This window comes from Ailuropoda melanoleuca, chromosome 7 (genome assembly GCF_002007445.2).
Source record: "Ailuropoda melanoleuca isolate Jingjing chromosome 7, ASM200744v2, whole genome shotgun sequence".
In the NCBI taxonomy this organism is placed as follows: domain Eukaryota; kingdom Metazoa; phylum Chordata; class Mammalia; order Carnivora; family Ursidae; genus Ailuropoda; species Ailuropoda melanoleuca.
This window is the reverse complement of record NC_048224.1, coordinates 86,296,299-86,320,534: the sequence shown is the minus strand read 5'-3', so window position 1 is coordinate 86,320,534 and position 24,236 is coordinate 86,296,299. Positions and strand designations below refer to the sequence as shown.

General features: G+C 45.5%; 2 protein-coding genes and 2 non-coding genes across 5 annotated transcripts in view; 1 reads left to right on the top strand and 3 right to left on the bottom strand.

Moving 5' to 3' along the window:
* The first annotated feature begins 2,429 nt into the window (after positions 1 to 2,429).
* Positions 2,430 to 24,236, top strand: part of SLC25A30 (solute carrier family 25 member 30) — a 97,108-nt gene continuing 75,301 nt past the window's right edge. Inside the window, exons 1-2 of one of the 2 annotated variants that reach the window (XM_034665198.1) lie at positions 2,430 to 2,891; positions 3,391 to 3,489. The gene's annotated coding sequence lies outside the window, so the exon portion shown is untranslated. Of the gene's footprint in view, positions 3,096 to 3,390; positions 3,490 to 24,236 lie in introns of both variants that reach the window. The other variant, XM_019794923.2, reaches the window with a different exon arrangement.
* Positions 18,587 to 18,720, bottom strand: LOC117803204. The gene has a single exon (XR_004626897.1). It is a non-coding gene; the product is annotated as a small nucleolar RNA SNORA31 (small nucleolar RNA).
* On the bottom strand, positions 19,201 to 23,362 carry TPT1 (tumor protein, translationally-controlled 1). The gene is made up of 6 exons (XM_002914966.4): positions 23,200 to 23,362; positions 22,854 to 22,927; positions 22,120 to 22,310; positions 21,607 to 21,712; positions 20,697 to 20,813; positions 19,201 to 19,737 (listed from the first exon to the last, which is right to left on the bottom strand). Exons 1-6 carry the CDS (start codon positions 23,225 to 23,227, stop codon positions 19,735 to 19,737), a joined length of 519 nt encoding a protein of 172 aa, XP_002915012.1. The 5' UTR covers positions 23,228 to 23,362; the 3' UTR covers positions 19,201 to 19,734.
* LOC117803203 lies at positions 19,807 to 19,937 on the bottom strand. The gene has a single exon (XR_004626895.1). It is a non-coding gene; the product is annotated as a small nucleolar RNA SNORA31 (small nucleolar RNA).

The following is a 24,236-nucleotide window of genomic DNA, read 5'->3' as shown; positions in this document are numbered from 1 at the left end:
TCGAGCCCCACATCAGGCTCCTCCGCTGGGAGCCTGCTTCTTCCTCTCCCACTCCCCCTGCTTGTGTTCCCTCTCTCACTGGCTGTCTCTCTCTGTGAAATAAATAAATAAAATCTTTAAAAAAAGTCGTTCGAATATACATTTTCAGTAACATTAAACAAGGAAAAATGTACATTTGAAAAGATATTTAAATGTGCACTTTTTAAAAAAGATTTTATTTATTTGAGAGAGAGAGAGCACGAGTGGGTGTTGGGGGGGCACAGAGCAAGAGAGGAGGAGCAGGGAGCCCGACACGGGCTCGATGCCAGGACCCTGAGATCATGACTGAGCTGAAGGCAGATGCTTAACCAACTGAGCCACCCAGGTTCCCCTTAAAAGTGCATCCTGAAAACAAGGCAAGTGATAGACACCCTCCAAGGGGGTCTTGGATGATCCCTCCCTCCTGGTATTCACACTCTTGGGTAGTCTGTCCCCTCCCATATTCAATATGGCTGACCTGTGTAACCATTAGGATGTTGAGAGAATGATGGTGTGTGACTTCCAAAGCTGGGCCATAAAAGATATTGTGGTTTCTACCTTACTGTCTGTTGGATCTCTCACTCTGGGGAAAACCAGCTGCCTATCATGGGGACACTCAAACAGCCCTATGATGAAGTCCATGGGGTGAGGAATTGAGGCTTCCTACCAACAGCCATGTGAATGAGCTTCTTGGAAGTGGACCCTCCAGCCCAGCCAGACTCAGAGGATTGCAGACCCAGCTAACATTTTGACAACTTCGTGAGAGAGGCCCCAAGAGTCACCCCCCCCCCCAATTCTTAACCTATAGAAGCTGCAAAATAATAAGTGTTTATTGTTGTTTTAAAGCACTACGTTTGGGTATTATTTGTAACAGCAGTAAATATTAAATACAGTGAGTCACAGTAAACAAGGCTAAAGAGATTCAGAGAGGTTTTTGAAAATAAAAGAATCTCAGTATTTATTCAGAACTTTTAACTTTTAGAGCATATGACAAAGTTCTTTTGATTATGCAGAGCTTATTTCACTCCTTTGTGGATATACAGCCCCCTGCCATTCACACCTACCTAGTCATTAGGCTGTAATTACACTGTTCCAGGGACCACTGCTGATTACCAGCATTGTAAGAGCCCTTGGAAGTGGACAAGTTGAGAGAGAGGGGAGAAGGAACTTCCTCCTCCTCTGCAGCAAACCACAACAGAAAACTAGGTCCAAGACTTTCTAATCCAACAGCGGGCATTAGCCCAGACATCTTCCAGTTCACACCAGTGGGTCTAGGGTTACCAGCCCTGCATCCCACACCACTTTCCAGGAAGGCGATGTCGAAACAATCGGGCTGTCTCACGCTTCTGAACTACAACTTGGGAGTTTTGTAGGAAGCAAACTTGGGCGCCCTCGGGTGGCTTTCCGAGGAATTACACTGCCCAAACATCAAGGCTCTTTAAGTACGTTGGCCATATAGGAGTTCAATTTAGTGAAGTCCCTTTTCTTTCTTTTTTTTTCTTTTCTTTTTTTTTTTTTTTTTTACCATACAGTACATCCCTAGTCTTTGATGTAAAGTTCCATGATTCATTACTTGCGAAGTCCCTTTTCTATACATATACTATGGATGCAGCGGCTGGGCAGTGTGATCTCCAAAAAGAAACACTTTACCTACATAACCTTTTTTTTAACCTGTTGCAGATATTTTTCATTCTCTCCTTTATCTATACGTTAGTGGTGCAACTAATGAGTTATGGTTATTGGTTATACAAATTTTGATAAAATCGTAGCAATCTCACCACCCAGTCTAGCTCCCCTGGCAAGTCTTGGAAAAGTGCTTGCAAAGTTTGTTAAATTTTTGAGAGCTAGAATAATACTGACTGACAGCTGCTCTTATATTTTCATTTCTATTGGTTCCAGAAGACCCTGGGGCAAGATTTCAGATATTAACTATCAGTTTGTTTACCCTTCCCACTCTGCACCCCCACCATGTCATCATTTTACCTGCCTTTGCCTTTCTTTGGGTTAGGAAAAGGCAGGAATAGAGATGACAAAATAGTCACAAAAAGATGCAAACGTGTGATAGCAGATTTGTATATGAAGAGCTTTCTGTAAATCGAACTCCATGGTGATGCACGTGAATTTTGCACAGTAGTACTTAACTATCTTCGGAAAGAATAAATTCATAAAAGCTCAGGCTAACCATTTTGGCCATCTTAGAATGCCCACAGCATTAATTAATAACAAAATTAGACTGAACTTAATATACCAACAGCATCATTTCCATTCGTTCCCAAGTGGACGTTTGGTACCTTTCTGCAAAGACATATCAAGAAGCAAAACTACTCCCCCCCCCCCCACTTAGCCATCAAGATTTCAACAGTATCCGTGTACTTTTGTACCACCTGCCTTTTATTCTGCATTTTTAGTAGCACTTCATGTTGCTAAGCAATGAGCCGAGTCTGGGCTCTTCTCCACGAGGCTATAGAGATGCCTGCTTAGTCCTGGTTCCGAAGGGAAGCTCACCATAGCAAAGACACACTCTTCATGGGTTCTCCTGACCCGCTGTTTCTTTGCTTGGCCCGCTCCCAGTGCGGGCACGCTGACACTTCACCACGCGGAGTCCCAGCCGCGCAGCAGGCGCCCCCTCCCGGCGACATCTCCCTCCCGTGGTCGCGCCGTGAGGCCGGAAGGCAAGGCCCTTGGGGTGTGTGGCCAAAGAGCAGTCTGTTAGGCTCCGCTCTCACTTTCCCGAGCTAAGGCGAGAGCCTCTCGGCTCCCCCAGTCGCTGCAACCGCGAGGCCGCACTGTGTCACCAGGAAATGCCGCTTCTCGCCGCCGTCCCCGGAAAACGGGACTGAGGGGGAGATGGGTCATGCCGCTGAGTGGACGCGGTTCGTTGTTGCTTAATTTGGGCAAGTTCGAGTGCATTTTGCTAGGAAAAGGCAGATCGGAAGAGGCTGAAGAGATGCAGGCGCCTCCCGAGCGGCAGTCGCCGTCCGGTTAAAAGTCACGGCGCGGAGCGAGCGGCCGTCCCCCGGGATTCCTGCCGCGTCCCCGTCCCCGGCGGCCTCGCGCTCCCGGCCTTTCAGGGCGAGGTGAGCCCGGAGCCGAACCGTCTCATCTCCCGGGCAAAGCCCGATCCCTCCGGGCCCCTGCTCCTGGAGCCGGTCCCTGTGCTCCCCGCGGTGGGCAGAGGGGACACGGGTGGGGGTCCCGGAGCAGGCAGGGCGGCGGCGTTCTGGGGGACTCCTGGACCCCCCGGACCGCGACAGAGGCTGGGGGGGGGGCGCGGGTCGTGGGGATCTGGGTGGGGCACTCAGGCACACATGAGTCTGTCCTCTCTAGGGCTGGAGCTGTGCTTCTGAGCAGTGGTCTTTGATCTTTCCCTAGGATGATCTGCAGGGGGGTCCAAACCTCGAGTCACTCTGAAAAGTCTGTGTGTCCACTGAATGTGTCCAGAAGATTTGGCACTGCACCAAAAGCAGACAGGTAAACACCTTTACATATCACCATAATGATGGTTATTTTCCCCACAAAGCTCTTGAAATGTGTCGCTCCCAGGGGCAAGCACCCATGGGTAAGCAAATGGTCCTTGGGGCCTTTGCTGTTTCAAAAGTCAGAGACTGGGGGAGAACATCTGCTTTACAGAAATGGGAATTTTAGGTCTTTTCCTGGCATTCCTTCCTTCCAGACAAAATTTTGCTCAATGTCAACACTCTTGTTAGATGTTAAGCCCGTCTTTTCTGATCTGAGTTCTTGTTTTGTAGTTTATTCAGCAAATATTTATGAAGTGCCCACCGGAGAGTGGTCTAGAACACTAAAACTGGAAAAAAAATACATGTGCCTGTTTTCATGGAACTGCCATTCTAATGGGCACACGGAGGCAGTTAAACAGCAGCAGGTAAATGTATAACCTGTCAGGAGGTGATACTAAGTCTAGCAGGATTCCTCGGTTAGGTGCTGGTTAGGAAAGGCCTTCCTCTGTGACAGGAGAGCCGAGACATTAAGAAATGAGTGTAAGGCACGTGGAAATCCAGGGGAGCAGCAGGCAGAAAGCCAGGAGTATGTGTGGGATGTGTGAGTGAGAGGGGTGCTGGAGACGAAATCACAGGGGAGGGGACCACATCACATGGGGCCTCTTCCGGGGAGAAGGGAAGCTGTGGGAGGGGGTGACAGAGGAGTGACGTGCAGGGCCTGAGGTGGTCAAGGCTCGAGCAGGTTGAGCACAGAGCAGACCCGGCCCAGGGCGGAGCCCTCCACCAGCTGGTGGAGAGTGACAGGTGGAAGATGGCAGTGGCTTGTCCCCGCCCACCCCTGTGGGCTGTGATGATGGTGACAAGTGGTCATTGCCTGAGTATATTTGGAAGAAAGATCCAGGTTTTATAGGGCCTAAAGCTGATATAATTGCAGAGGCCCTATTTAAGGAAATAAATATAAAACTATGACTCTGGGGTCCATGAACACCCCTTCCCACCTACTTTGGATAAAATCTACTTGGGTAGAAAAAAAAATACATCTTTATTTTCATTAACCTCTACCTGAAAATTAGTGTTTTTTTCAATTATAAATGCAAGCAACACACCATAAGAGCAATACCCATGACTTTGTTACTAAGAGAAGTTACATATAACAATGCAGTTGTACAGATAGCTCAGAATAGCCTTTACACTCAGCATCGCTTTAATATTTTGGTAGTTATTAGGCCTGCCAGTGAATCTTATTCAACGCATTAAGAAGCAAATATGACTATATTATAAATTTGTTTCTTTAATATTGTGATAACTATATTTCAGTGGTGTCCTTTGTAATCATATGTACTTTATTTTATACATTTAAAAACATTATTTTGAGAAGAGGTTCATAGGCTTTACCAGACTGCTACGGAGGGCCATAGAAAAAAAAGTCTAAAAAACCATGATTTAGAATGAAAAAATAGGGGCGCCTGGGTGGCACAGCGGTTAAGCGTCTGCCTTCGGCTCAGGGCATGATCCCGACGTTATGGGATCGAGCCCCACATCAGGCTCCTCCGCTAGGAGCCTGCTTCTTCCTCTCCCACTCCCCCTGCTTATGTTCCCTCTCTCGCAGGCTGTCTCTATCTCTGTCGAATAAATAAATAAAATCTTTAAAAAAAAAAAAAAAGAATGAAAAAATAAATTTAAAACTTTCTAATTTTTAAAAGCTGACAGGGGTGCCTGGGTGGCTCAGTCAGTTAAGCGTCTGACTCTTGATTTTGGCTCAGGTCGTGATCTCGGGGCTGTGGGATCAAGCCCTGCCTCGGACTCTGGTCTCAGCAGAGTCTGCTTGAGATTCTCTCTCTCCCTCTCCCTGTGCGCTCTCGCCACTTTCATGAATGTTCTCTCTCTAAATAAATAAATAACATCTTTTAAAAAATAAAAATATTAAAAAGCTGACAGATATTCAGAAAAATAACATATTTTATTAATTGCCTATCAATTTCAATATTTTTCCCAGTATGTTTTTTGCAATATATATGTATATATTGCAACAAAATATATTTTTCATTGGCCACCTCTTCATTCTGCAGATGATTTACAAAAATATATGGGCCATCTGATTATTCTTGAAAAAAGGGAAAAGATCTGTCAGTGCTGGACTCTCATCCCACTATTGGCACAAAATGGCTTTATAACATAATTTTATAAAGAGTTTTATTCATCTAAGGAGTGGATGACTTTTCCTTAGACGAGCTTCTGGCTCTATTCATTTGATACCTTGTTTCTTTTCTACCACCTATATATTCTAATGTTGGTCACTCAGAGGTTATAGCATATCACCTCTGACTTTCCATCTTTAAGTCACACATCACGATTCCAGGTGAATTGTCCAGTGGGTGGTAGAAGAATTTCTGGAAGTTATTCCTATGCCAGCATCCCACTAAACACACACCGTATATAGTGCCGAGTCAGCGTCCCTCTACTGTACTTGGATTCCAAAAATGTCTATAGTCACTCCAGTGCCACCCAATTTTAGGAGAGTGACAGAAAGGAAATCAAAGTGGAAAGAGACAGCAGTCCTAACTGATTACAGATACAATGTCTTATTTTTGCAAATTTTATAAAAACAGTTGGACCTTGGGGGGTGCCTGGCTGGCTCAATTGGTAGAACATGCGACTCAATCTCAGGGCTGTAAGTTCGAGCCCCATGTTGGGTACAGAGATAACTTAAAAATAAAATCTTTTTTAAAAAACCCAACAAACAAAAACATGTGGGCCATGGAAGGAGCCTATGCAAGAGAAGATTCCTAGATTTTCTTGACAAATCAGAAGACCTGATAATATTGGGCCCTCATGCCCTGGGGACCACAGTCCATTGGAGGTAGGCGGTAAACACGTTTCAAACACGTTTCAACCAGGCACGCGCTTTCCATTTTGCCAGTCTCTCCGCAGCCTGCTCCCTTCAGACCTCTGACCTGTCAGTACCTGTAGCTATGTGAATTTGCTGCTGTGCCCAGCGTCACACCTGAGTACGGCCTGCTTACCTCTGGCTAAAGGACAGGCCTTAAGGGGGCCTCTCAGTGAAGGTTGTCCAGCCCTGACTAGGATTAGAATTGGTAGAAGAGATGAACCAAAATAGTTAATCCACCAAAAGCGTCTATCTTGATGTGAATTGGGGAAGAACCCAGAATTCCCCACTACAATTGAACACAATGTGCACAGTGTTTGGAAGCGGCAGTTTCGTCAAAGCTCTTGGCTGTGCATCAAGGGGTGCAGTGATATGTTCTGACTGAGGAGGATGAGAGGCACTCTGGGAAAGCAACATTGATCTGGATCTTTCAAGATGGCTGGGGGGAGATGTTGGCCAAGTAGAGGATAGAAGAGGAAGCATTCCAGGAGACAAACAAAAGGGGATGGATGCAGGAAAGTGGAGGGTGTGTGTGTGTGGGGGGTGCTGGCTGGGGTTTAGTGAGGGAGAAGCTAGAGAAGGTGGGGGCCGAGGTGCTAAAAGGCTGGGTTGAGGAAGGTGAACATTTCATGTCAGCTACTGGAAACCATTACAGGCTAAAATGTTAATGATTATCATTTGTTTATGTGGTAACCTACTGGGAAGGCTTACATTTTTTAAAAATCCATATTCTTTTTTTTTAAAGATTTTATTCATTTATTTGTCAGAGAGAGAGAGAGAGAGAGCAAGCACAAGCAGGGGGAGGGGCAGAGGGAGAGGAAAAAGCAGACTCCCTGCGGAGCAAGGAGCCCAATGAGGGACTCAATCCCAGGACCCCGAGATCATGACCTGAGCCGAAGGCAGACGCTCAACTGACTGAGCCACCCAGGTGTCCCAAGGCTTACATTTTTAAAAAGGCCTTTTTGAGGGGCGCCTGGGTGGCACAGCGGTTAAGCGTCTGCCTTCAGCTCAGGGTGTGATCCTGGCGTTATGGGATCGAGCCCCACATCAGGCTCTTCCGCTATGAGCCTGCTTCTTCCTCTCCCACCCCCTGCTTGTGTTCCCTCTCTTGCTGGCTGTCTCTATCTCTGTCAAATAAATAAATAAAATCTTTAAAAAAAAAAGGCCTTTTTGAGCCCCCAAAATTTGACCCAAATGCAGTCTTTTTTTTTAATGGAAATTTCAATAATATAATGAATCTTCACGTACCCATCATCCAACCTTAAGAATTATCAACTCATTACCAATCTGGTTTCACCTATATCACCACCCACTTCTCTCTTGCTCTGTAATATTTCTAAAAGATTAAGACTCAAAAAAAAATCCCATAATATCATCAGTGTCATTTTTTTTTACAATTTATTTCAATCAGGACCCAAAAAAGGTCCATAAATTGCAATGAGCTGATCTTTTTAGTCTCTTAATCTATAGTTTGCCTCTTTCTTTTTTCTTTCAATTTCTTTGTTTAAAAAAAAAATTATTTGTTCTGTCCCCCTCTCCACCACCACCACCACCACCACCACCAGTCAGGATTTTGGTGATGGCATCACCATAATGGAGTTTACTACATCCTCTGTGCCTGGAGTGGTGGTACTTTGGTAGTTGCTTGCCACCTAGATTCAGGTTTGATCTTTTTCACAAAACCATTTTGTAGGTGGTATTGTGTCCTTCCGTCAGGAGGCACTTAATGCCCGATTGTCTTTTTTTTTGTGATATTACCAATTGTTGATACTCAATTCCTAGATAGGAGTGGATATTTAATGATGGAATTTCAGATATGCAAACAGGTCAACTGGAGGAGGGCAATTTTGGGGTACAGAGAACCAAGATATCTTGCCACCCTTTGAATAACACCTCACATCACATAAGGTAGACAAGTTCTTAGTCTGTTTTCAAATAAGGTTACTGCAAAGGAGCTGCTGTAACCACCATTAGCTTTCTTCTCTCCAAGTAATTTACCTATTCCCTTCTCTCAACCACCATATACACTCACCTTCCCTGCCTTAAAAATTACGTTCCTTAATTTAACAGATGATTACTGAGTGCCTACCCTATGCGGAGAACTGAATAGGCCCTGAGGGTGGGGAGCCTCCAAACTGGACCCTGCCATCAAGGACACTTCAGATCTAGTAGAGAAGACAAGCTCTAAGATGAAAAGAATGGTATAGGTCTGCGGGCTTTCCAAGGGGGAGCAGTTACCTCTAACCGAGAGGAAGAAAGAGACCTTTGTGGAGTTAGTGGTTGAACCCAGCTAAGGTAGATGGAATGATCTGGAAAGGGCCATTGGAGGCCATAGGATTAACCTGAAGAAAGGTGTGGAGGCAGGAGATCTTAGGACACATCTGAGAAAGAGAAAATGGTCATTTTGGCTCCAGGGTGGCTAGGAGGAATGGTAGAAAATTGAAATAGTGAGAAAAATAGGTGTGGAGTTCAACACTGACCTCTCTATCATACAGCCCGGCCACTCCATGCTAGGTGTTTACCCAAGAGAAATGAAACATGTCCACTCACAGGCTAATACACAAATGTTCACATTAGCCTTATTGACAGTAACCCCAAACTAGAGACACCAGTAGGATCCAAGTGGGGCACCACACTGCCATATAAAGGAAAAAATTACTGATATGTCCACAGCGTGGACAAATTTCCGAACCATTACAACGAATGAAAGGAAAATGCAAAACAAAACTCTAGTGACATAAGCAGTGGCCCTAGAACTGGGGCCAAATGGACTACAGAGAGACACAGGAATCTCTCTGAGGTAAGAGACGCTTTGTGTCATGAGTGTGGTGGTGGTTTCAAGGGTACACATATCTATCACAATTCATCAAATTGTACACCCGAGAAGATACCGTTGCTTGTGCATAAATTATACCTCGATAAAATTTGGTGTTTTAAAAGTACGTTTGGGACACACCGTGGAGGTTTTTGAAAGACAGGCTAAAAAGTGTTGCAAGATTTTGAAAAGAAAGGGTGAAACCCTTGGATTGCAGTGTTCTGAATTCAAAACCAGGTCAAGTTCAGGCCAGTACTGCTCGAGCAAAGTTACTCAACCAGTGGTCCACAGCCTGGGGCAGAAACTGAGAGTTAATAAAAGATAAACTGAGGCATATTAAAAAAAAATTTAGAGTCTAGTTGAGCAAGAAATGACTTGAGTTGGGCCCTGCCAAACCAGAAGCGGGTGGCAGCATTCCACCAACAGGCACTCGGGGAAATGAAGCAAGGACATTATTTGATTGGCTGTAGTGTCAAGGGTTGCGTGCTCTGGGAAAGCCTAGGTGGTTGTTTGTGATTGGGTGGCCTTAGGTTTTGATTTGCTAGCCTTGAGGCATTGACAGGTGGTAGGCTTCGAGTTGCTTCTACAGGCTGCTAAGGTGTTAGAGCCACCCGGTCTACTGGTCTCATTGTTTAGTTAACTTAAAAGGACTTAGAAACCTTTAAAGGTGATTTAACAGAATAATTGTTTGTTGTGTACACAAATATAATCTAAAAATCTAGTAAACAAGAGTTTAGAACTGTAGTATGTATATTTTTTTCCTGTGATACTGTGGTTCATAATAAGAAATAGGTATTTTTTAAAAAGGGGGGTGCGCCTAGCTGGCTCGGTCAGAAGAGCTTGTGACTCTTGATCTCTTGACTCTTGTTTGAGCCCCATGTTGGGTGTAGAGATTACTTTTTTTTTTTTTTAAGATTTTATTTGACACAGAGAGAACACAAGCAGGGGGAGTGGGAGAGGGAGAAGCAGGCTTCCCACTGAGCAGGGAGCCCGATGCAGGGCTTGATCCCAGGACCCTGGGATCATGGACCTGAGCCGAAGGCAGACGCTTAAAGACTGAGCCACCCAGGCGCCCCTGGGTGTAGAGATTACATAAATAAATAAAACTTAAAAAAAAAAGATATTTTTGTCTTTATCCTGGGTTCCCAGCACTTAGCACTTTAAAACTTTATAATTTCCTAAGTGATAAGCGCTATAAGGGCTTCTTTTGTTCCCAGCTCCTGAAATAGCTCCAGAAGATAAAAGTGAAATGTGTTTTTTTGTATTCCTAACAAGTTCCTTTCAACCGCAACTGATTTATGTTAATGGAGTGACTTTTGGAAAGTCCCCGCAGTATAGGCGCAGGCTGCCAGGGGAACCAGGGGAACCAATCACGTGATTAAAGGGTTGGAACTTTCAGTTCCATACCCCCTGGGAGGGGCGAGGGGCTGGAAGTTGAGTTCAGTTACCAAAGCTTAATGATTTAGTCAAGTCTCCAGTTTCGGCGAGTTTCTAGGTTGGGAACACATCTACCTGCTGGGAGGCTGACAAGCTTGGAGAGGGTACGGAAGCTCCGTACCCCCTCCCCATACCTTGCCCTGTGCACCTCTTCCATCTGGCTGGTCCTGAGGCCTAGCCTTTCATGGCAAACCGGTCAGCTAGTAAGTAAAATGTTTTCCTGAGGTCCGTGAGCCGCTCTAGCAAACTAATCCAACCTGAGGAAAGGGTGTGGGAATCTCCAATTTCTAGAAGCACAGGTAACCTGGACTTGTGATTGGTGTCTGAAGTGGGGAGGAGGGGGCAGTCCAGGAGGGCTGATTCCTTCACCTGCGCAATCTGGTGCTGTCTCCAGACAGTGTCAGAATGGAGTTAAATTGTGGGACACGCAGCTGGTGTCACAGAATTGCTTGGTGATTGGAAAAACATAACACGTGTGGGGCGTCAGAAGTGAAGAGTATATAGAGTGACACACGGGAGTGTTTTTCCTTTAGATTTCCTAGCTCACTTTTCTAGTAATTCATGTTTATTGTAGTTTACGAAAGTTGCCAGTCCACAACAGAATGCAGTTTAAAGAAAATCATCCCTTTTCTACGGATGGTTTGGGCAGAACTGCAGTAGAGTCAGAACAATACGAGGTGAGATTTTTCTCTGACAGTTTCAGTTAGATTACGCGCGCGCTAATTAAAAGTTGGCTATTAAGGAACTTGTGGTTTGCCCAGGCACGGAAGTGTGGAAGCAGTGTGAGCTGCCGTGGCCGGCAGGATTTAGTGGCAATTCAACGACAGCACTATTGGTTTCAGACTTCTAGAGCGCTCCCAGAACCTTGTACTGGGAGCGCTTGTACTATATTCAGATTTCAGTCTAGGCGGCTATTAAATAAACGGAGAACAAAATAATGGGAGGGGTGCAGAGGGAAATGGAAGCTTTCTTCTTATGCTAACCTCCTATAACCTGGGAGCTTATAGCTACTTCACATTTTTAAAAGATGTTATTTATACATAAGGGAAGTGTTATAAAGAAATCTATGAAAGAAAAGGAAAAGTCTAATGTTACAAGACACTGCAGGGAAATGTCACTGTGTAATAACTCCCATATGGGGTGGGTGACAGATTTGGGCTTCGTGCCTAACAATGCACCATGCTGTTAGAGAATAAGTACTGCCTCCTTCCAGGCCTCCCCGCCTGACACAGCAGTATACAGCCTACTGTGACAGGGCAAACACATCGAGAAATAGGAATACAGACATATCTTGAAGGCAAAAAGGCTATCAGTAAAAACAAACCGAAAATGGTCTTTTAAATGTAGCAAGCAGGTTACCTACTTGGGGACTCATGCTGAGGACTCAGGTCTCCAGTTTGCCAGGGCCCAGGCTCACTACTCCATGGGGACAGCCAAGGAAACTCCTAAGATTGGGACCCACGTTAAATGAAACAAATTATAAAAAAATGTGTTTCAATCTATAAAACACGGTACAAATATGAGGAAAGTATTCTGATTCTCCCTAACCCGAGAAGCTGCTGTGTGTACTTTTCCACGACTCTTCCCGTGTTCCTGGCAGGCCCTTAACACACAGTCACATGCTAACAAGGTGGGCTCTTCACCTTCAAGTCCTGAAATAGAAGCAGAGAGGAACTGACATGAGCTGCAGTCTTGCCTCCAAATGCCTTGTACATGAACTGGCCTCCTTGGTGGCCAAGGAATAGCTGCGTGGTGCCCAGATTACACTGAAGATCTCCCTCGAGAAGCAGGCCCCGGAGACCCAACATGCGACTAACAGGAAATCCAGAAAGAACTGTGGAGATGGAAGGAAAACACATAAATGTGTGTTTGTGTATACACACATTTCAAGAAAATTTCCAAGAAATATAAACCATGTTTGAAATGACTCACCAAGTGTCTCTTGGAAAATTTCCAAGAAATATAAACCATGTTTGAAATGACTCACCAAGTGAAATGTTTAAAGACACAATACCAAAGAATAGCATTATGAACTATCAGAACCTCAGGAACAAAGAAGATTCTAAAAACTTCCAGAAAGGGGGGGAAAAAAAGCATGTCACCATACAAAGAACTGACAATTAGAATAGCAAACTTCTCAATAGTAACATGGAAGCTGGAAGAGAATGGGTTTTGGACAATGTCTAAATTTGACAGATATTATTCCTTTTTTTTTTTTTTTTATAAAGATTTTTATTTATTCATTCGACAGAGATAGAGACAGCCAGCGAGAGAGGGAACACAGGCAGGGGGAGTGGGAGAGGAAGAAGCAGGCTCATAGCGGAAGAGCCTGATGTGGGGCTCGATCCCATAATGCCGGGATCACGCCCTGAGCCGAAGGCAGACGCTTAACCGCTGTGCCACCCAGGCGCCCCGACAGATATTATTCCTAATCTACAAGTCCATACTTAGCCAAATTATCAATCATATGTAAAAGGAGAATAAGGATATTTTATACAAGCCAAGTCCTTCCCCCCCCAAAAAAATTTAACTTCTCAATAAGCAATTAGAGAGCTGCTTCACCAAGACAGAAAGGAAATTTGGGATTTAGGTAAGTGGTGAAGGGAATCCCAGACTGAGGGGGAGAGAAGCTCCATGTGCCACAGGGCAGCAAGATGGCAAAGGCCTCCATGAGGAAGCTCTTCAAGAAAACATAAAGTTGGTCCAATAGATTCCTGGAACACTTCAAGTTTTGAAAAAAAATTTACATTTTGCAATGTTGTGATTCATAATAAGACATATATATTTGGTCTTTGTCCCTGTTTCTGGCAGAGGTCCTAAACCTTTGGGATTTCCTGTGATGAGAGCAATAAAGGTGGCTTTTGTTTTGAGGTGATTTTTGGAAAGCTCCAAAGGATGGAGGCTGATTGCCAGTGGAGCCAAAGGTGTGTTTAAGGGTTGAACTTTCAGTCTTACTCCACCCCTCCCTGGAGGGGAGGGGCTGGAGATTGAATCCAACCAATCACCAATGGCCAGTGATTTAATCAAGCCTAGGAATTGAAGCCTCTGTAAAAATTCAGGACAGGGTCCAGAGAGCTTCTAGGTTGGGAACACATCTACCTGCTAGGAGGCTGACGAGCTTGGAGAGGGTACGGAAGCTCCGTACCCCCTCCCCATACCTTGCCCTGTGCACCTCTTCCATCTGGCTGGTCCTGAGTCCTAGCCTTTCATGGCAAACTGGTCAGCTAGTAAGTAGAATGTTTTCCTGAGGTCTGTGAGCCGCTCTAGCAAACTAATCCAACCTGAGGAAAGGGTGTGGGAATCTCCAATTTCTAGAAGCACAGGTAACCTGGACTTGTGATTGGCGTCTGAAGTGGGGAGAAGGGGGCAGTCCAGGAGGGTGGATTCCTTCACGTGCGCAATCTGATGCTGTCTCCAGATAGTGTCAGAACTGAGTTAAATTGTAATACAACCAGCTGCTTGGTGTGGGGGAAACTTCCACTCATTGGAATTAGGAGAATTGTTACATTTTCTAGAGTTTAGGGGTTAAATTAATGAATACCCAGAAAACTAAGCAGTGGGGAATGAACTAACTCCAGCAAAATGTAAAATAGTCAAGGAATAGAAATCGTATTATATGGCTCAATTTGGAAAAAATACGTAGACATACCATAATTATTAACTTAAATTTGGGAGATAACATATGGGAGGACGGGGAAAGAGAAGTGACAGGGCTGGGGGGAGTTACCAGCGCCAAGAAAGCATAATCTTCATCTTCCATAGAGAAAGTCAGAAGGTAATTTCTAAACTCTGAAACTGAAAAAACAAGAAATAATAGTTGAAGCAAGTTATTTAGAAATAAGGATTTAAAAAAAGAAAGAGCAAATACGCAGAATGTGTCTTGGAAGAGTAAAGAAAGCCTGGCAGGAATGAGGTAGGGCAAGGGACCGAGGAGCTTGCTATAAGCACTAAACTCTGCAGTTCAGACTAGGATATGAAATACTTTTTCAAAAGCAGCACATCCAGGTCAAACTCAGCAGTGTGTGTAGTGTGTCCCGCCCTTCCTTTAATCCTGTGGCAGCACACCTCGAGCACATGTGCGCCAAGCGCCTGGCCTCGTTCTAAACAGTCAGGGTACAGCACTGAGCTTCAAAGCTTTTTGCAACCTGTGTGGAGTGGAGACAAATAAGCCAGACAGATAAATACATGGTATGTTAGATGGTGAGAAGTACCATGGAGAGAAAAAGCACAGAAGGGGGCTGGGTGGCGTTTTCAATGGCATGGTCAGAAAAGGCCTCCCTGATTTTGAAAACATGGCCTTTGAGCAGGCTTGGTCGTCAGAGCGAGCCACATGGCTGTCTGGGAAAAGCAAAGGCTGTGAAGCAGAAGCCTGCGTGGTTAGGGCTGCCAGGTGAAAGGCAGGTGTAGGAAGGGGCTTCAGGTGCAGGCAACCCGAGGGGTTAGAAAACATTCTGCAGGGGCGCCTGGGTGGCGCAGTCGTTAAGCATCTGCCTTCGGCTCGGGGCGTGATCCCAGCGTTTCGGGATCGAGTCCCATATCAGGCTCCTACTCTGGGAGCCTGCTTCTTTCTCTCCCTCTCCCCTGCTGTGTTCCCTCTCTCGCTGGCTGTCTGTCAACAAAAATAAATAAAAAAATCTTTAAAAAAAAAAGAAGATTCTGCAAAACGACCACAGGCTAGTGATAGGGAAGCTAAGCGGTAGTTGGCAGTTTTGCACAACTCTCACATCCCATAAACCAGAGGGTTTAGTAGCTGCCTTAGAAAAGGAAGCCTCCACATCGCTCTTGGGATGCTAAACTCAGCTGCTCTCACATTCACACCCAGCCCTCCTCCTTTGTCTGTAGAGCAGAGTGGGACAGTTTGCCCATTACTTAACCAGTTTTCAAAGGCTTAGTCACTTGAGCTTTTAATAGATGCCAGCAGTTGGTATTTACCGTCCTGCCAGTATGATGGCACTCACCAAGGGTAGTGACACCAGCCCATGTTCCACCTGACGAAATCCATTAATGTGGTTTGCCCTCACAATGATTCAATGGGGAGACACTTCGGAAGGATGGAAACCTAGGAAAGCGATGGGCAGAAACACTGATTGCAGCCCACCGAGGGGTGTTCGGCTTCCAGTTTTATACTGGCCATCTGTTGATAGGCATTATTCCACCTCAGTAAGGTAGTCAAAACGACAGGTTCATGTTCTTAATTTCATGTGTAGTAATCTTCCTCCTTTCACCCGCCAATCATCCCCCCCCCCGCCCCCGCCGGCCCCAAGGTTGCCAGGAGTTTGGCTATTTGACTTACGGGACAAATTGGCAGTTCTTGAGGGAGACTTCCAAATTAATGTATTAGTAAAAAGGAAATTACATGTATAGCTCTTTTGAATACTTGTCCTCAAAACTTTCTATGGGATTTCTGAGCTCTCTACCAGCTGCTTAGGGAATGGTAGGTAGTTAATACTCTGGGTAGTGATTTTATTGTTCTGTGCTCTGGGTGAGGTCATGTGCAAGTAGCATTGAGACTAAACAAGAACTTATCTGCTGTCTTTACATAAGAAAATCACCACATACAAGACTAGATTTCTAGCCCAAACTGTTAGAAACTCCGGACTGTCTAGTAGCTGTACGATACTACTGATAGTATTGCACTCCCGGCCAGCCAGTTGTGGGCTGTGTCCCCCCTCCCCACAGAGGACCCCTCTAGTGAGTCACCTGAGGCCTGAATTCTCATTTCACCTCAAACTGTGGTGCATTCATGCAAAAGCACTCCGTAAGGATAGTATCCCCCCATCTCCATGCTTCCTGCTTTACACTAGCTCAGAAGAGTACAATGTACCTGTGAACAAAGGGAGAGGTCAAGTGTATCCTGGAGGGGGAGGATTGAGAGGCGTCAGTAATTGAAGGAAACCTCATGGAACAGGTAATTACTTTGGAAAGAATCTTCCCCTAGGCTCATAACTGACATTGTTCTACTGAATTGTGTGGACTCCTGTTAAAACCACATCCACTTGAGGTTCTCATCGCCCAGTGTACGGAGGAATCTTATATGCCAATACCAGGCTGTTATAGGGAACCATGTACAAATAGTACAAATCCACAATCTACACACTCTCAGAAAGTATACTAGAATGTTCCAGTAGTTAAAACATGCCCCCACAATAGTTAAAAAAAAAAAAAAACTGCTTTAGCCTGCCAACAAGCATTATGATCAGACATACCATTGCCGCACTAAGGGATGGATCTGGAGGAATTCACTGGGACAACTATCAACTACCATCACTATGATTTTTAACTTTATCTGCAAACTCCCCAGAGTAAAAAATCTGCACTTACCTTTCCGCTCCCCACTTTTAATAGCCTGTTGGCCAGAAGCCAATGGACAGCATATTAACATATTCTGTACGTTGTAGACTGTAGGCTTACCATAAAGCTAGAGAAAAATCATAATACACTTACAGTACTGTGAAAGATCCACGTGTAAGGGGACCTGCACAGTTCAAAGCCACATGGTTCGAGGGTCAACTGAACTGACATTTCACAGGCAATATGCTGCCCATTTTAATCAGGCTTTCTTCCCCCACTATTCACAGACTTGTGAAGTTTCCTTCTTGGTCCTCACCTTGACTAACCCTGAAACACTGTCCACTTGACCTCCAGACCACTCCCGTGACTTTCCTACCTCAGGGACAGTTCCTCTGAATCACTTTGCCAGTTCATCATGCTGACCATCTCAAGCTCGAAGTTGGAGAGCTGAGTCTCTCCTTTCTAGGTTTTCTCACCCAGTGTTTTTGCTTCGAATGTCATGCACTGAGATCTCCCCAGTAGCTCTTTAAATCTTTAGACCTCTCCTCCCAGGTAAAATACTCAACTGCTTACCCAGTTCATTAGGTCAGATCATATCACTCTTCTGCTCAAAACCCTGTGGCCTTCCCAGGTGACTTGGTTTCCTCTTTTCCTGGATACTCTCTTCTGTGCCTTAACCCTTTCTCTTGTCACCGGGGGTCCAGCAGACTGGCCACCTTGTCCCCAGACCATGTCTATACACTCCACTTCAGACTCTGAATTTGCTATTCTTTGCCTGGACTGTTCTGCCCGCAGATATCCACATGCCTATTTATTTGCTTTCCTATTCAAATCACTTTACAAAGGCCTTCCTGGACAACACTACTAAATCCTTTTACAATTTGTCTCCAAACGTGTAACCAAGCCTAGGACTTAACACTAGGAACATGACTTTATCAAGCTTAATAACAATAAGGACATAAAATGACATGCTGACAAAGTACACATCACCTGTTACTCTTGCACAAAGTATCTTAAACTATTAACTGGGAGTAACCAGAAACTGAAAATAAGCATTCCTAAGGCTGGACTGATCTGGACTCTTCACTTCCTAGAAAGCCTCTGCATCTCATTTTCTGCTTTTCCATGGCTCACTCACATCACGTTTCAGGTTAGATGGTACAAAACCTTTCACACAACCACGTGGTTATGTTCATAGCACTAACTACTGCCCCAAAATCTTTTCCCCACTTATGTTGCAGAGGGCCAAGTGGCCTCCTAGATCAGCAACTGGCACTTTTTCTACTTTAACGTTAGATCAGAATGCTTAAAATTGCCACCAGCTTGACTAGTTTCTAGTATTTGCGTTTGCTTCCACTCATCACCAGGGGGCACTATCAACCTTAACCCGTCTCAGGTTCTGAACCAGGTTATGAACTCTGAAATCTCTTGGGCAAATCCCAGACGGCTAAATCACTGGATTCGCCCTGGGTTCACGTGTCACAGGACCAGATGAGTCACTGGCTTACCCTCAATTTAGTTTTAACCTTTAAGCTTTTAAAAGTGGAATTAATCAAAAGGCAAGAGTCTGGGAAATCCTTTTCCAATACTTCTCGTAAACTCAAATTTTAGGTACTTTGGAATAAAACAGGATCTTCGTTAAGGTTTACTTCTGAGTTGCATTAATTCTCCATTTCTTCCCCCTGTACTCCCCCATTCAATCTTGACTGCCACAATGAGACAGACAGAAAGCGCGAGGACCCTTTTTTCTTGCATCTCTAGTGGAAACCTTAGCAGCAGACAGGAACTGCTCCAGGTCTGTCAAATGGATGCATTTTCCTTATTCTCCTTCCGCCACCCACAGCCCTTTCGGGTACAATAGGACATAACAGCAGTATTTTCCTCAGCCCACCACCTAGCCCACATTCCATCTAGAACTTCATCTTTTAAAGCAGGGGCTGGCAAACCTTTCTTGTGAGGGGTCACATGGCTGTTTTAGGATTTGTAGGCCTTAAGGTCTGTCATACTCTGCTCTTAACAGTTAAGAGCCACTCAGTACATAAACACATGAGCACGGTAGTGCTCAAAAAACCAAAATTTTCACAAATTTTAGGTTTCATGTTTTTCACATCCCACCACCTATTTTCTCCCATTTAAAAATGTAAACACCTCCTTAAAGTCACAAAAATAGGTGGCAGGACAAGCCAGTTTGCCAACCCCATTCCACAGAGTTTGACATAAACATTCCAGGAGACATCTAGATTTCTCTAGAACTTGGCTCTACTTATGACAAATAAGATCACACAATACTTTGCTTCCAACTGTTATTAGTCTCTTTTTATTCTTTTGGTACTCTCCTCCAGAGTTAACTAATTCCATTTGTAGGTGATGAAATGTGTAAGGAATCCACTTCAAATGTTGGCCCACCTAGGAGCATGGTCTTTCCCTTTACTTGAACTCAGAATTAAGACTTTTGGTTCTTGTTTTTTATATTCCAGTCCCAGAAGTAGTTTTCACTGTAGAAGTGATCTGCAGGCAGTCTTATGCTTCCTAGCAGTAGTCTACAACCAGGCTCTAGCTTCTCCAGGACACTACACAGGATGGATTTAATATGTTAAACTAAGAGGCATTCTCTCAAATGAGTTTAAATGCATTTTATTTTTAGACAACCTACATGACATGTTTTTTTCTTAAAAACAATGCCTCCGCTCCAAATAAATCAGGGTCAAAATAAATGAAGAGCTCAAGATGACCTCAGTCCCATTTGTCTAAGTCCTGGTGTCGTGTGGATGAAGAGCAGCAGCCAGTTATGACGACAGGTGATACATCCAAAGTAATGGCCAAATTCGTTACTGTGAAAACAAGAACAACTGTATTAACACTTTCATCCAGTATGAAAACAATTAACATTTCTACGCTGCAGATGTATTCCCCTCTTCAATCTGGGCTGCCACAGAGACAGACAGAAAGCGCAGGGATTTTTTTTCTCTCGCATCCTAGTGCAAACCAAAAGAACAACAGCCAACTGTTCAAGGTCTATCAGTGGATGCAGAACCATCCTTACCAAAGCAGGGGTAGCACATTTTCTAGAAATCTCATTTTAAAGCAAGTCCCATTCACATACACACACTTTTTGTTCTACCGACAAAAACCGCAGTTATTCCTGGAATAATCCCCTTAGCAAGTCATCTGTCCCATCCTAAGACATTTTTTTTGGTCCACTGTTGCCTCTCATATTATTTAGGGTAGCCTAAAATTGATCTTGTCCCTAATTTATATGGAAGCCTCCAAAAGCTGGGATAATGAATGCTTTCATTTCTATGCTGCCTCCAGCAATGCCGCGCATAGTAGACATTCATTTAATTTTACTAAAGGATTTTGCATATTGGGTAAGCAGTCAGCTCTAACTTTATTTACTAAAAGCTAGTTAACATCAAGGTTTTCAATGACCAGCTGCCAATTACCAGTAAACCAAAGTGAAAAAGGTTTCACACCATACGTGCCACTCACATATGCGTGGCAAAATATGAAGGGCCGTTTCTATGCGGTAAGATCAACCCAAGGTGCTGTTTCTGATCTCCAGCTTAGTGATTTAAGCCACCTACAAGACAAGCTTTCTGTATATAAAAAATCTTTTACATGTGAAACACAACCCTATTAGACTCCCAAAAAGAAACAAGAGCTAGACCTACATTTTACAAAGACTGCTGTAAAACCCATTCTAACTATCCCGGGGGCAGGAAACAAGGAATCACACCAAAGATGTCTCCATTTTTACATTACTGATTTAAACCCACTTCCTTATACTTACACATTTCTCCATTTCTAAACCATCCTTAAAGAAAATCATATATGGGGTCACACCATCCTCACGGTAGTCCAGCAGAGCAACCATGCCATCTGGATTCATGTTTTCACCAATAAAGAACTTAGGAAGCAAACAACAAATACCCAGAATTAGACCATTATATACGGATCATATCGAAACAAATTACAATAAAACAATCAAAGGAGGATTCAAATCACCACAATTTAAGAGATTTTCACCAGAAGAAAAAAAAATAGGATCAAATTTCTGTTCACCAAATGAAAACACTAACAAGTGACCAAAGTACGCAGCAATCCAGAACACTTCATACTTTCTGGAAATACACTCTCTCAACCCCACATATACAATTCCAAACTCTGTAAAAGCCTGTTTACAATCATCAAGCATTAAGGAACATATGAGAGAAGCACATTATAGGGATAAAGTTATCTTATGGCCAGAGGACATGTGAAAGCTGGAAAATCAAAGAGCCAGGCTGTAATGAGTTTTTTCCTTACTCCTTATAAGGGGAAGTCACTGAGTTTCCCAACAGAACAAGTGTAGAAAGAACTCTAGTGGCAAGACACTGAAGCTGGAAATAAAAAGATTGGAAGACCACTGAGGAGGTTAACAAGCAATTCTAGACAGGGAGAAATGAAAAACGTCCTCTGGGAAGTGAGTAGGGACCAAATTCTGGAATCAAGCAGACAAGATCTAGAAACACACTTGGGAGCAGGGAAGGCTACTTTCCACAGCCTGGACTACTGGAATTCCATCTATGAAGTTATTTATTATTTAAACTGCTCAAAAGACCCAGAAGACCGCCAGGTTACATCCACGATTCATCAAGTAATTTGCTCCTCTGGCAGCTAAAATGGCACAACTCTTTGACACAAACATTTATGGTATTTACCTGGTAGTTTTTGAAATTAGCGAGGATGTGCTTGATTTGTTCTGCAGCCCCTGTCATAAAAGGCTTTACTCTTTCTGGCCTCTGTTCTTCAAGTTTGCCTTTGATTCTAAAACAGTATTTTATTAATAGGTTAAAGTACTCAGTTCTTAGGGGGGGAAAAAAAAGATCCAAACTAAGACAAGCACTGAAAACGGCAGCTCGTTATCACTGCGCCAGATTAACATGGCACCATCAAGAAACCACGAGCTCACAGAATGAAGTTTCCAGACTGTTCACAATTTTGGACTTCATGTTATTCCCAAAGTACACTTCTAAAAAGCTAGAACTACACTGCATGCTCCAGTGTGTTCACATTAGTTTATTTATAGAAAAGCAACTATCCTTGGGAGCTCGCAACAGAAAGGTTAAGGCCTTTTTCACAAGTATGTCTGCTGCTAAAGAACCTCCAAGTCAGCTTATCCCTGAGTCCTACAGGATTCCAGACAGTAGGTGGGCTGCGCCAGTAGCACTTACGATTTCATATAATCTTTGATGTACTTCTTGTAGGCTTCTTTTGTGAAGCTGGTTTCCTGCAAGTGATGGTTCATGACGATATCAACACCAGTGATTACCGTGCTTTCGGTACCTTCGCCCTCCGGGCCTTCAGCGGAGGCATTTCCACCAATGAGCGAATCATCAATGTTACCCTCTGTCCTACTGACCATCTGTATTTAAAAAAAGTTTGGTTTCAGACGTTTCTGACTTTAGCTAAAAGCATCCCCCGAATCTTCTGTGTCAGTTCACATATTCATCATTCTCCCACCACTTTTGACTCTTGCCAAAAACCACTAAAACATTGTTATGGAGAAAAAAAACTGAAGCCGTCTGAAATTCCTGGAACATCGTAACTCAGTAAGAATTCTCTGTTGACCAGAAGGAAAGCGGGGTCATTTACACCCAAGTAGAAGTTCTGTGTGGGCTTTTGGGCTGATGAACAAGTACGTAGAGCAAACGTTGAAGGGCTTGGGGCTCCCTAACCGGTGGCTACCTGTCCCGGACTGCCCGGGAGGAGGATGGGCGCCAAGGCGGCGGACCTATTTCCAGGCTCAGCTCCGCCTCCACTTTTCTAGAAAAACCCGAGCCCGGAAAGAGCGTCTCCTCCGCCAGGAGGCAGCGGAGAGGATTGCACAACTTCGGGCGGGGGAGCGGCGGAAACCCGAGCCTGCCCGGCCTTGCCTCCCCCGCGCCGCGCGGCCCGACCGACTCACCTTCCCCTCCACCTCCAGGCACAGCCCGTCCGCGATCTCCCGGATTTTGTAGATGTCGGAGAACATCTCATCATCTGCTCGGGGACACAGACCCGCCCGTCACGCTGCGCCCGGAGGTCTGGAACCGGCGCCGCCATTTCCCGCGCGGGCCAGGAGCACGCGGCTCCCGCGCCTCCCCGGGCGCTCCAGACCCCGAGGCGTGCCCCAGGCACCGACCCCTCCTCGCTCCCGGAAAGGCCACCGGCGTCCCCTAGGCCCACGACAGCGGCGGCGTCCTTCTTCCCCGCCCCCACCCGCACCCCTGTCCCCTGCGCGCGGCAGTAGGGGTAGTGCAGTCACGACTCACGGCTGATGAGGTCCCGGTAGATGATCATGACGACGGCTGGAGAGAGACGACGGCGGCACTACCTCAGCAGGAGCCGGGAGCTCTGAGCGAGCGCGGTGCAGCCGGAACGGCACTCGGGGGGAGGGGGGAGCGGGCGGAAAAGGCCGACTCAGCCGCTCCCCAACCTCATATAGAGGGCACGTCCCCCTACGTCATCGCCCGCTGCGCCTCCGGAAGCGCCGCAAGCGGTGACGTGGCACGCAGAGCCGCGCGAGGGGTGGAGCCACGGCGCGGGCCGGTGAGGGGAGGCGAGCATCCGGGGACTTGGGCCGGGGACACAATGCCGCGGTCCGCGGTGCTAGCGGTGGGGCGGTAGCTGGGAGAGGCGAAGGACGGGATTCCCGGGCCCCTCGTGGGGAGCGTGGGGAAAGGGGGGAAGCTCCCTGCCCCGTCCCTACCCTGCCCGGCCGCCCAGGGAGGTGCTGGGCGTGGGTGGGGCTTAGATGAAATCTCTTCAAGCTTCCGCCCTACGCCTTGCCCCGCGCAGCTCCCACCCCTTTCTGGGAACAAAAATGTCAACTGCTGTAGAGGACTTTGCGTTGACGGAGTGTCGGGGCCTGGGGGAACCGCGAGGCTCTGGGGTTAGGGGCTGGGCTTTTGGCTTCGCTCTAGGTTCTCGGGAGGCCTCGGAGAACTTCTAGCGTTTGGCCCAGACGCTGCCTCAGCTGTAGCTTTCGGATACCTTCGTGGAGCAGAGCCGAGTCCGGGGACTGGGCTACAGGTCGTCCCGCCGCCCTCTGGGATTAGTTGTGGGGGGCGCTGGGTCTGTGGGGAGGAGGTAAGGTGTCCCTGGAGTTTGCACAGCTTTCCCATCTCCCAGTTGGGTTCCGTATTTGAAAGCTTGCGGGTTCCTCAGGCAAACAGCTGAAGAACTTTATGTTTTGCACTTGGTCTTGAATTACGTCCTCTGAAAAAAGGGATATATTGTCACTTTAAAAATGACATAGGAATTATATGCTAAGTGCTAGAGAGTTAAAAGTAGGGAGCTTCCCTTTTGC

Coding starts and splice junctions, on each gene's coding strand:
- TPT1 (XM_002914966.4), bottom strand. CDS start 23,227: ATGATCATCTACCGGGACCTCATCAGCC. Junction 22,311..22,853: donor GCCTGGAGGTGGAGGGGAAG/GTGAGTCGGTCG, acceptor TTTTAAATACAG/ATGGTCAGTAGGACAGAGGG. Junction 20,814..21,606: donor CTAATTTCAAAAACTACCAG/GTAAATACCATA, acceptor TTGCTTCCTAAG/TTCTTTATTGGTGAAAACAT.